This window comes from Sebastes fasciatus, chromosome 12 (assembly GCF_043250625.1).
Source record: "Sebastes fasciatus isolate fSebFas1 chromosome 12, fSebFas1.pri, whole genome shotgun sequence".
In the NCBI taxonomy this organism is placed as follows: domain Eukaryota; kingdom Metazoa; phylum Chordata; class Actinopteri; order Perciformes; family Sebastidae; genus Sebastes; species Sebastes fasciatus.
The window spans coordinates 14,458,503-14,471,645 of record NC_133806.1 but is presented as its reverse complement, the minus strand read 5'-3'; the positions used below and the strand labels follow the sequence as shown (position 1 = coordinate 14,471,645).

General features: G+C 39.9%; 1 protein-coding gene across 4 annotated transcripts; it reads left to right on the top strand.

Annotated features, from left to right (window-relative positions):
• Positions 1-844: 844 nt before the first annotated feature.
• tnfrsf1a (tumor necrosis factor receptor superfamily, member 1a) lies at positions 845-12,776 on the top strand. Of its 4 annotated transcripts, none has more exons than XM_074653355.1 (11): positions 845-1,022; positions 5,925-6,032; positions 6,138-6,243; positions 7,394-7,519; positions 7,631-7,783; positions 7,915-7,993; positions 8,924-8,979; positions 10,816-10,997; positions 11,081-11,201; positions 11,341-11,914; positions 11,973-12,776. In XM_074653355.1, the coding sequence occupies exons 2-10, from the start codon at positions 5,961-5,963 to the stop codon at positions 11,640-11,642; spliced, it is 1,197 nt and encodes a 398-aa protein (XP_074509456.1). In that variant the 5' UTR covers positions 845-1,022; positions 5,925-5,960; the 3' UTR covers positions 11,643-11,914; positions 11,973-12,776. The 4 variants fall into 4 exon arrangements, with proteins under 4 accessions (XP_074509456.1, XP_074509455.1, XP_074509458.1 ...); XM_074653354.1 differs by having other exon boundaries at positions 11,341-11,919; positions 11,983-12,776; XM_074653357.1 differs by having other exon boundaries at positions 847-1,022; positions 11,084-11,201.
• Positions 12,777-13,143: the final 367 nt, after the last annotated feature.

Here is a 13,143-nt window from a genome sequence, read left to right as displayed (position 1 = left end):
CTATCTATCTATCTATCTATCCATCTATCTATCTATCTATCCATCTATCTATCTATCTATCTATCTATCTATCTATCTTTAAAGGTCCCATATTGTAAAAAGTGAGATGTCTGTTATAGTATAAAGCAGGTTTAAGTGCCATATAAATACTGTGAAAGTATTGAAACGTTCAATATACCGAAAAAATACACACAGCCCGTATTCAGAAATTGTGCCTTTGAAACAAGCCGTCAGGATTTCTGTCCATTTGTGATGTCACGAATAGACACTATTTAGACCATTACACGGTTTTAAACATAAACATTCTAAATGTGTCCCAGTTTATTTCCGGTTGCAGTGTATGTAAATAACATCAGCTGACAGGAAGTAAACATTCAAATAAACAAACAAATAAAAAACAATTAATAACAATATATTGCAATATCAAAGGATAAATGTAAAAAAAACAAAACAAAAACAAAAACATGAAGTAGAGGAGTAATCTATCTATCTATCTATCTATCTATCTATCTATAAGCATTCATTAAGGATAATGTAATTTAAATGTCATGCATGTGTGGGCTCCCATGTACCAGTGAAGCCTTCTAGTCTTCTATAAATATTTTTTTTTAGATATAATCATCTGACAGTGAGTCACCTGTAGACCTGTAGGCGCTCACCTGTGTGCATTGCTCATTATAGCCATATGTTTTAGATAGACTCATCTGACAGTGAGTCACCTGCACACTAGTTTGTAGGCGCTCACCTGTCTGCATGCATTGCTCATTTTAGCCAGTAGGTTTGTTTTTCAGAGGCTTCCTGCCAAACCCTGCAACACAATTCCTTGAAACTGATCTCGTGACGAAGCTGTTTCCCGTTTAAGTCCGCCTCCGCTCGAGAGCCAGCAGCAGACAGAGAGGGGCAACGACACCGTTTTTACTCTCGGTACAATATAATATATACTAGTTATATTAAATATACCATTCATTCATAAGGAGCTGAAGTAACAGAGGTATCCCTCGGCGGTGACAGCGGTTGTCCAGGTAAGAGACGGTGAAATAGTTCAGTGTGTCTGTGTGTCTGTGGGAAGCAGATTCATATCAGCCTGTGGTGGTGGGCGTTATGTGGCCTGCAGATAAACCGAAACCAACGAGACAAGAAAGAAAAAACTGTAAAATCAATGTGTGTACATTTAGTTCTTAAATACGTCAACATGTTTAACACGTAAGTTGAGTTTTAAAAAGTTTGAAAGTTCAGTGAAATCTCCAAGTTTCAGTGCGACAGACAGGGAAGTAGCTTCCAAACAAGTGGAGAAGACATGTTAAGAGTCGTTTTTAGACCAGTTCATGCTCTAGTTATCCACCACAACTACATATTCTGTTAAATAAACCTCACATTATGTCTCTCTTTATATGTGGGTTATTTATGACAGAGGAGAATCTAAATGTGTTACATCTCAGTTTAAGGGTAATTTAAAATATTACATTTGGCATTAAAGGGACTGTTTATAAGATTCAGAAATGCTTGTTAACAGCGACACCTGTGGCTGTTAAGTCAACTGAAGTCAGCGTCGGGCTCGCGCTTGTGTCCCCCCCGCGTCCTCCGACCGCGGCCAACACTGTTTAGAAAGACGGGCTTCACTAGATATAACTTTGCGGTTTTGGTGCTTCCGTGTAGTTTTGTGTTGGAGTCTCGTCTGAACAGCGTAACCACACGCGAGCGCGCATGGGACACCGACCCGGGTGATTTATACGTGTAAGAAGTTACAAACAGTCCCTTTAAATGACCACCTTAAAGGGACTGTTTGTAAGAATCAGAAATGCTTGTTAACAGCGACACCTGTGGCCGTTAAGTCAACGAAAGTCAGCGTCCTGTTGCTCGCGCTTGTGCTCGCTCTACATAGACATGAACGAGCATCGCTCAAAACCTAAAACCACAATATCACTCTATATTTCACCTGCTTGGCAGTAATGTTAGCTGACCAGACAAAGGTCTCTCCATGAATCAGTGCTGATCCTAGTGTTGGCTTTTCCTGCCTCAGCCTCCCGACCGCGGCCGGAGGAAACACTGGAGACACCGGCACCCGGTCGGAGACGATAACGTTACTCGTTGCGGAGCCCCGTCACTTCACAAGACACGGGAAACCTCTGTTGGTCTGGAGGAGCTGCAGCATTTATTTCTGCACAAACGTCCACTGTACATTCACTAGATATTCTCAGAGCTAGTAACTCTCCTGCAGTGTGTAGTGTGTGCGCATAAACGTGAGGTGGGGCGAATAACGAGCGCGGTGTGTGAGTGAAGGCAAGCAGGCAGGCAGAGGAGCAGAGTACAGCAGAGACTCTGGCCCTGGAGACCAAAGCCACGGTCTCCCCCGCGTCCTCCGACCGCAGCCAACACTGTTTTGCAAGACGGGCTTCACTAGATATAACTTTGCGGTTTTGCTGCTTCTGAGTAGTTTGTGTTGGAGTCTGAGTCTGAACAGCGTAGCCACATGCGAGCGTGCATGGGACACTGACCCGCAATGATTTATACGTGTAAGAAGTTACAAACAGTCCCTTTGAATGACCCATTTTACTTTAAATGTAGTGAAAAAGTCTGCCAAGAACTTGCCTTTTAATCTCAAATTTGTTACATCTCAGTTTAAGGGGTAATTTTAAATATTACATTTGGCATTAAAACAAAGTAAAATACAGCAGCTTTTACTTTTGATCAAAGTAATCAACAGAGTTTCTTGCTTACCTTTAGCTGACTTTGCAGATAGTTTTGTTTTATCTGCTTGTGTGTGGAGAAAACCACCTCTGAAAGTTCAGGCCCCTCCCCAATGTTACTCTAGTTCAGGGGTCAGAAACCTTTACTATCAAAAGAGCCAATTTAGGCAAAAACAACAAAATAAAATCTGTCTGGAGCCGCAAAACATTTGAGCATTGTGATGAAGGTAACACAGCTTATAGTCTAAGTATATAGTATATAAGTCTAATGCAGTGAGGGCCAAAGTGCAAATGTATGACGGAGTATTAGGGCCACATTGAGGGAAAAAACATCTGAGATTTCCAGAATAAAGTCATAATTTAACGGAAAAAAAGTCATAATTGTACGAGAAAAAAAGTTGTAAAATCACAAGAATAAAGTCAGAACTTTACGAGAAAAAGTCATAAAATTACGAGAATAAAGTTATACCTTAACGAGAAAAAAAGAAAATAGCACGTAAAATTACTACTTTATAATATAATGACATTATTCTCATAATACTACAACTTTTTTCTCATAAGCTTCTAACTTTATTCTCGTAATATTATGACTTTATTCTCGTAATATTATGACTTTATTCTCGAAATCTCAGATACATTTTTTTCCTCAATGTGGCCCTAATTCTCCGTCGTACTGTCGTACCATGGATCTACAACAATGATAAATAAAAATGAAAATGTGAACAAAAACAGTTATTAATTTCCACTAATTTTTTAAGCAATCCACAAGGAGCCACTGGAGAGGAGCTAAAGAGCAGTATGTGGCTCCGGAGCTGCAGGTTGCAGACCCCTGCTCTAGTTAATCTACAGACCTGTCAAATGTTTTCATTTGGACTATTTCTTTGACCATAGCAAAGTGTATGGATGATCCTGATTAATGATCAACACCTGAAATAAAATTCCCGTGACCTCAATTTTATTATGATTATTATGTCTGATAGATGAATGTCTCAAAACATCAACAGGTTGCTTACATTTAAAACTAACTGCATGGTTGGATAGCACTAATGTGGAAAAACATGTCTTGTCATTTGGTGAATTGATCAGGTCAAAGGTCAGGAGTTATTTAATTGAGTTTTGATAGATTAAATAATCTTAACCACATAAATTATGCACAAAAGGCTTTTATTTATATTATCTCTGTCTATTATATAGACCATTTCACAGTTGTAAATGTAAACATTCCAAATGTGTCCCAGTTTATTTCCTGTTGCAGTGTACAGTATGTGAATGACATTAGCTGACAGGAAGTAGACATGGACCCAAGCTGTTGCCTAGCAACGCAATTCCATTGAAACAGTCTATAGAAAACTTTGCTGTTCTTCTAAAATATGACCTGAGTCAGCGCCTAAATAAAGACCACGTTGTTACCAAAATCTGAGGAGTTTATCCTCTTTACTGGTCATTTCAGGACATCTCAGAGCTTGTCAGGCTCAGCTCTACATTGTCAGACCCGGTTCAACTTTTATCAGATATAAAGCTATATGTTTACAGCTGTACAGGTGTATTCAAGGCTGGATTACTAACTGGCCCCAGGGCCCTGAAAGACCCAGGTTCACTGGTTTGTACTGTAGTAATTTATTTAAAACGGTGATTGGGAAAATGCACCACCAAAGCACAATATCAACTGAAACGATTAAGGCCTTGAACTGTCGTCGTCATGTTGTGCACAGAAGTTGCCTATTCCCAGAGTACTTTGTGTTTAAAGGTCCCATATCATGCTAATTTTCAGGTTCATGCTTGTATTTTGTGTTTCTACTAGAACATGTTTACACGCTGTAGTGTTAAAAAAAACAACTTTTAATATCCTCATACTGTCTTCCTGAATATGCCTTTATTTACCCTTCGTCTGAAATGCTCCGTTTTAGCACATTTCAACAGCATTGCGACGGAATTGCGTTGCTAGACAACAGCTTGGGTCCCTGTTTACTTTCTGTCAGCTGATGTCATTTCATGGGGTCGTGTTAACATGTTCACGAGAAGAGTCCATATGAACGCCCCCCTCTTGTGGTATTCACAACCTCGTAACTGGAAAGTTTCTGAAAGCTCAGAGTTTACGATTTGTGACGAGTTTGTTGACCTTGTCAGAAATGGCGGAGGCCTTGGAAGTTTGTTTTTTGATATATAATAAGTAAATATATTCTAATTTTAGTCGTTTATTGTAATTCTTAGTAATTATATAATATGTCTGAGGAAAATGTAGATATTCCTAACGGCCTCCTCTTTTTCCTCTGTCTTTATGCCTTTGCATTTCCTGCATTAGTTACCCACTTGCTAGCTTGCTAAATTGTTAGCCTCTGTGGCTTCTACACGCCGACAGTGACGTTAATATTACCGTTGCTTAGCAGCGTCGTTCTCACGACTTAACCAAGCATATCATGTACACGACTTCCCATGTTGTAAACACGAGCTCACAAGTTTAATTTGAAGGCAGCAATAAACTGCAACCGGAAATAAACTGGGACACATTGAAGTGAAATGTTCTATATATTTGTATAGCTGTGACATCACAAATGTACAGAAATCCTGACGGCTCGTTTAAAGTGCTGTACGAGCTGTGTGTATTTCACTGTGGATTGCTCGTTTTGATACTTTCGCAGTATTTATACAGCACTTAAACTGGCTTTATAATAAAAAAGCCATGAAAATCTCACTTTTTACAATATGGGACCTTTAAGCAAATCACCACACGAAATGCAAACCTGGAGTCGGGCAGTAGAACAAAGAATGGGAGGTATGGGGGGTTAATGGGGCCAATAATGGGGCCCCCTTAACAGGATTATCTGGACATGATTGTATTTAGGTTTATTTTTCAATACAAAGTTGATAAAGGTTCATAAATAAGATACAGTACATTCGTTTTGTACAAACATCAGTCAGTAACACTCTAATCATGAATGCATATGTGCATTAATGTCAAAGTACAGCTGAGCCTGATGGGAATTAGTAACCTGCCATTGACCTGTTGTGTACAACAAACTGTGACCTGTTGGTGGTGCTAGATGAAAGGTGCATCAAAGGTCCATGATTGTTTATACATCCTTCTTTTGGTGGCAATTTAAAAAAAAAAAAACACGATGCTAACCTTTAGTTTTACTAATTATTTGTTTTTATTAATTCAATAATGGAAAGCACGGTACCTGTGAGTTATATCACTATTTGCTGTTAGAGGTGTTTGACTGATTGTTTTCTTTGCAGGTGGCCTCAGATGGATTGAGCTAACCCTGTAAGATAATGGAGGGAGCTGGGCAAAGAGGAAGATGGAACACAAAGGCCCCTGTCGGCACAATACTGATGTTGCTTATGGTGAGAAGTGATTCACTAAATACTTTGAAATTGTGAAATGAGAAACTTCCTTATGATGGGAAAAAAGCTTTTCTTTGTGCATTCATTGTATATTCTGTGTTGCAGTGCATGTTCATCCCCACTCTGACGTCGTTACTACCTTCAGAGGAGAAGTGTCCACATGGGGACTATCCTGCTGGAAAGGGAATTTGTTGCAACAGATGCTCTCCAGGTACTTTATAGCCTCCCGCACACCGCACATAATTCACAGTAGCATGCTCATTATTGGAAATATCACACATGCACACTTCTTCTACTATTAAATCCAATATACAGTGTTATTTGGGCTCTATGTAAGACTCAGAAATAACTTGTTAACAGTGACACCTGAGGCCGTTAAGTCAACGACATTCAGCGTCCTGTGGCTTGCGCTTGTGCTCGCACTACGTAGACGCGAGCGAGCATTGGTCAAAACAGTGAGGCGAAGCACGAGACTGAACGTGATTGACAGGCTTCTTGTTGAATAACGTTAGCAACATTAGCAGCTATAAGCACAATATCACTATATAGTTCATATGCTTGGTAGTAATGTTAGCTTATCAAACGAAGGTCCCTCCATAAATTGAAGGCCCGGCTGATGTTGATCCTAGTGTTAACTTTTCCTGCTTCAGCGTCCTGACCGTGGTCAGAAGGCACAGTGGAGACACCGTAGTTTTGGTCTCCTGGGCCGGAGTAGATAACGTTACTCGCTCCGGAGCCCTGTCACTTCACTCAGCAGCAGGGAAACAAGACACAGGAAACCTCTTTTGGTTTTGAGGAGCTGCAGCATTTATTTCTGCGCAAATTGCAACTTCCACTGTACATTCACTTGATATTCTCAAAGCTAAACTAGCTCTCTTCTGCTCCACCGCTCTCTCTTGCTTCACCACTCACTTCCCACGTGCACACACACTCCCAGAACACGAGTATTCTCCCGACGTCGGACAAATTCCTGTTTTGCAAGACGGGCTTCACTAGATCTAATAGATCTAATTTTTTTTGTGATTCTGTGGAGTTTGCGCTGGAGTCTGAGTTGTGGTGGGGGCTGGTCTTTGTTGGCGTTAGCGGACTCCATTTCTAATCGAACGTTAGCCCTATAGCAGAGCTGAAAATAAAAGCACTCGCGAGCGCACATGATATCACATCCATTGGATTCCCAATAAAAGCAGTCTACAGGCTGATAAACGAAACTCAGAAAGTCGTGGAAGGTCTCATTTTTTAGGTTAGGTTACAACCTGTTCACATATTGCCATTAAAAAAACGATTAAAAAAACTTTTATACGTGTAAAAGCTTACATACAGTCCCTTTAACTGTGTTTACATGTGATGTTCATGTTTTCCAGGTTTTAAGCTTGTAGAAATGTGTAATGCAACCGGTCAAAGAAGTAACTGCACAGCATGTCCTGATGAACAATACACAGATCAGATGAACTTCTTCCCCAACTGCCATCGTTGCAAACGCTGTAAAGGTAGAGCAACATTACCTTTTTCTGAATCAGTTTCACCCCTTTGATTTGTTTGTTGTTGTATCAAGTAAAGGTTTGCTTTGTTCACCTTTTCTCTCTTCAACTTTAAAACAGGGAAACATGAAGTGACGGTATCAAAATGTGAAAGAGACCGAAACACGATTTGTCAGTGTGAGACGGGTTATTACAAGTATAACATCGACTCACAAACATCCGAGTGTCGCAGATGTAAACAATGTGGACAGGATGAAATTCTAAAACAGACATGTAAGTCTTAAGATCTGGCAATGTTATACCAATACTTAGTTATGTGTATGTAAAATATTCTTCTTTATCAATTCTGTGTCTCATAAAGTATTTCCACAGTTCAGTCTAAATAGAATTATTCTTGTTCACAGGTACACCAGAGGAAGACACTGTGTGTGAATGTAAAGAGAACTACTACAGAGTCAAGCGCAACTGTAAACTCTGCAATAAGTGAGTACACTAATGTATATGAGCTTTTGGTACACACATTGTTCCCATCCTGCTGTTTGGGATGGTTTTATTTAAAGTTGTTAATGGGGAAGTTGTTTTGTTGAATTGAAACTTGCAGCCCACTTCCGACTTTGTTAAATCTTTCCATTTGTTGGCAACAGAAGAGAGAAGTTACGAGACACTAAAACTGGGTTGCTGACGTTTTAACATTTACTAAACAAGTAGTCACGGGCTTCTGTTTCAACCACTGTATGCCTGTTTCACTGAGAGAGGACACCTAAAATATCTGGTCAAAAATCCCTATTGTGGTCCTACAGTAGATATTTATAAATCTTTTAGACATTTGTGTCAAATATTTGTAGATTTGAAACAGTGGTTAAAATGTACAAAATCACAAACATAAACATTGTCATGAGGGCATTACATTTGACCAAGGTTTTCCTGGTTAGACAAAAACAGAACTGCTTACGTAGGCAGTTGAAAAGGAAATTATTAGTGAAAATATAACAGGGGCAGCCAATCAACTCTTTTCAGGGTAGTGCCCCAAAAACTCTTAATTTCAGTGAGCAATGTGTCCAGTTATTAATTGTTGAGTAAATTGTTAAGTAGGTGGACAGACACAGATATTTGTCTCTGATAAAAGAGGGGAAATGAGGTGACCAACTGCCCATACATCCCATAATCCTTAGCTACACTCTTAATGCAACTATTACTTGTAATTTGTGACAGATGAAGCATTATCTTTCAATTAGTACACATTTCATGTGTAGTATTAACTGTGAAACTTTATTTAAAGTGTTAACATGCAGTTGTTTGAAGTCATTTACTGGTGTTAAAAAAGGCACATCGGCCCTCGTGTTAATTCCTTCCCCTTAAGATGTTCTACTTCCTTTTTTTAATGTTGTGAAACGTCCTCTCTTGTCTTCACAGTTGTTCCGTTGAGTGCAAACATCACTGTCTATCACCTGGTATTCTGAATACAAAAGGTAGGCACTTGTGACAGGGATATCTATCAGCAGGCCAGCTTTTATATGAAAGAGTTAATACACTGGCACTATGAATTATAAAAGATCTGGTATTATTCTGGGGTTTCAATATAACATGTAATGAGCTGCAGCTGCACTGTAGTGACGGTGGCTACAAGGGTTAGGGTTAGGGTTGAACAGCAGTCTGACTTGAACAAAGGCTCACTGTCCTCTGGACATACCAGATGTTTGATTTATTGTGAAAATCTATCGCATCTCAATTTTGAAATATTAAATTTAGTTTCCAATTTATATGAATACATTAAAGTGTAAAATAAGTAAATATCCAAGAAAGAAATCATCACACATGCTGTTTTAGCCAAGTTATGTGAGCAAATACATTTGAATGAAGTAAATGTTTTGCAGAGTCAAGCTACTCATGTGTGCAAATATGTGCGCACGTGTGTGCATATGGAAGAGAAAAGGAGTTATAGAGCAAGTACAAACATACACAACTGTGCATAGTACGCCAACCAAAGCTTTGCCCTCGCTTTACGCAGTAATTATGTCTCCATGCCGGCGACAGCCCATTCTTGTGAAAACGATTAAAATCAGACTAAAAAAAACAAAAACAGTAACTAATTAAAATATATTTTAAAAGTATATAAGGGCTAAGAACATTATGATAGAACTGTATAGTGACCATTCCTATGCTCTATTATGTCTTGTAAATTATTGCAGCGATTTTTGGGTTGATACCATTTGCTACACAGACTTGGTACTAAATTTAACCAATTTTTACCATTCGAGAATTTATCAAAAATATCAATAATCCCTCCAAATTACTACATTAAGACACCAAGACCTTGAGGAACACCATAGAAAAAGCCATGCTGTGATTTGGTATCACTTTTGACATTTTGAGATTTCTGCAAGAACTGCATTTTCTGACGATTGGATGGCGAGCAATTCTGTTCTGGAAATTGCTCAGAAACCCCCTTATTGTCAATCTACCTAGGGAGCCATCCATCCTCTGAATGCTCTAGGTCTATAGTTTGTGGCTGTAAAGTTTCATGAGGCTGTGATTATCCTAGAGGTCACCACAGGTCATTTTATACAGTGACATCAAGTTTTTAAAAAATGGTCTCACTACAATGAAATGGCTACTAAGGGGACTAACATCATCACAGATGAATACAGTTTGGCTCATTGGATCTACAAGAGTCTCAGCTTTATTTAATGTAATTCTAAGACTGTTTAGAGACCCCAGTCTGCAGAAACCATTTTTAGAATAGGTGAAAATAACTTTATATTTATACTGCATGCAAAAAACTGCATGTGATTATCATAAAGTGGGCATGTCTGTAAAGGGGAGACTCGTTGGAACCCATAGAACCCATTTTCATTCACATATCTTAAGGTCAGAGGTCAAGGGACATGCTAGTTTGTCCTCGCCAAAATTTTGCTTAAATTCAGAGCGTTTTTCACCGTTCTTCCCGACATGCTAGCATGACGTGGTTGGTACCAATGGATCCCTTATGTTTTCTAGTTTCATGTAATCCCAGTACATTAACTCTAGCTCGGAACCTGCCACAGCTTCAGAAAGACAGTAAAGTCGTCTGAGGGTGCCAGCGCCCTCAAGGAGTGGAAGAGGTTAAAAAGTCTTGAATTTAACAACCCTGCAGAAACTCTGTATATTCCTGCTTAGCATCAAAGAGGAACAATGTGTGAAAGAAAGAGTTTGTCAGTTGTAGTGTTTTTTAGATGTGGATTCTTTGTTAGGTTTCATAAAAGTAGATCGCTGCTGCTTTTTTGACATGTACCCATTTTCATGTTTCCCTTCGGATCCTTATGAAGTTCCTGAACCTGAACCTGGAAATGGATATCTTATCAACATAATTGCTGGAGTTGTAGTTGTGGCTGTGTTATCGATAGTGCTGGTGGTTGTCATCACCCACGTGGCCACAAAACGGTCTACCAAGAAGAAGTTGCTGAAACCGTCCACCCAACCATCGGACGCCTCCCCGGACTCATGCGAGGTACACTGATCTGTCTGTGGTTACTTTTCTCTGCTGGATGTAAGGCTACAGTCAATAACATGTAATCTGCCCTTGTCTCATAGCAGGTCCTGATCCAGAGTGAGGAACCTTCAGACAACATGACCGTAACAGCTGTTCCTCAAAGTCCTGTGAGTGAACACGAGCCGTCCAATCTGCCGGACTGTGTCCCACTGGAAGTCAAGAGTGAGTGTATTTTTTACTGCGCATATCAGCAGCACATTGTCCTGACCAATAAAACAGTGTGTTTTGGCTCAATTATAGAGAAAACTATTGTTCTAACTTGTATCTCTTCCCCCTCCCCTCTCCTCACTCCCGCCTGCAGTCTCTGACCTGATCTACACGTTGCTGGATCTGGTTCCTGTGCCGCAGATGAAGCAACTGGTGCGTTCGCTCGGTGTGACCGATACAGAGATCGGACAAGCAGATATGGACCACCCCCGAGCCTGCCGTGAGGCTCACTACCAGATGCTGAGGGTGTGGGCCGAGAGAGGGTCCCGTGCAGGTGGAGGAGAACGAGGTAGAATGCTGCACGGGCCCTTCTTGCAGGACTTGTTGGACAAACTGAGAGACATGCACCTGGGACGGGCAGCCGAGGAGCTTGAGACAAAATACGGCATTCAGTAATTCTGCAGCGCCTGCCAAGTGGAACAAGAAGCTTATGAAACCAAGTATTGTTCTCTTTAGAGACTCACAAGCACACAAACTGACAAGGTGCTACCGCCAGCAGTTTTACTTCACAGACACCAGCGTCACTGAGCACTCTACCTCTCGCCCTGCCAATCACTCGCTGAGAAGACGGGCTCAAACTACTGAGAGCGACGGGAACAAATGGCTCAGGGAGGGAGAGGGATTTTGCACGGATAAATACTGCTTAAAATTGTACAAAAGAACTTTTAGCCATGTATATGTTTTTTAAAGGAATAATGGGGACTAGGTTATTTTTTTTTCGTACAGAGTTATTGAGAAAGTGATATCTCCCTCATGTCTGTACGGTAAATATGAAGCTACAACCAGCAGCCGGTTAACTTAGCTTAGCATAAAGACTGGAAACGGTGAAACAGCTAACCTGGCTTTGTCCAAAGGTAATCCACAAAATCCACCTACCAACACCTTCAAAGCTCACTAACTAACACGTTATACTGTATTTCATTTGTTTAATCTGAACAAATACCAAAGTGTAAAAATGACAACTTGGTGTTTTACAGATGGTTATATTCTGTAACACTGAACTATATCTCGTCTGGAGCGGCGTTCCGTTCTGCAGTGTACATAAACGGTACTCCCGACTCCGTGTTCAGGGAATGCGGGATAAGGGAACTTCCCGCAAAAAATTCATCTCCATTCGACACCCTGTAACGTCACCAAATCACTTCCCCCGATGCGTTACCCTGGTAACGTGATCACCTCAAATACCTGTTGCTGCTACTGTTGAAATTTACACTACTGAAATAAAATATTAAATATATATTGAAATAAATAAATTTGGTGGACTCCTCCTGGATCCCTAAATCAATAGTTAGATATCAATAACCGTATCGTTAAATTATAAATTATTATAATTATTATCGCTGTTCGCTGAGTACAACAGCGATGTTTCCTGAGCACAATGCCGGCTGCGGCACGAGTGCTGATAGATACTCAAGATAGTTTCTAACTACAGCAGCTAACATTAGCACCGACAACCAACGTTATCGTTTGTTTGAGGGCTGCAACAATTAATTAACCAATAAGTTGTCAACTATTAAATTAATCTGCAACTTTTTTTATAATTGATTTATCTGTTTAAATAATTGTTTAAGGAAAAAGTCAAAATTCTCTGATTCCAGCTTCTTAAATGTGAATATTTTCGGATTTCTTCACTCCTCTATGACTGTCATTTTTGAGTTGTGGACAAAACAAGACATTTGAGAACGTCATCTTGGGCTCTGATCGATATTTTTCACAATTTTCTGACAATTTATAGACAAAACAACTAATCAAGTAATCGGGAAAATAACCAACCGATTAATCGACAAAGAAAATAATTGTTAGTTGCAGCCCTAGTTTGTTGTAATATTGAAGTTACATGGAGCCGTATAAATATTGGTTTGGCTTGCATTCCCCTATGCTAGCACTCCAGCAAGGC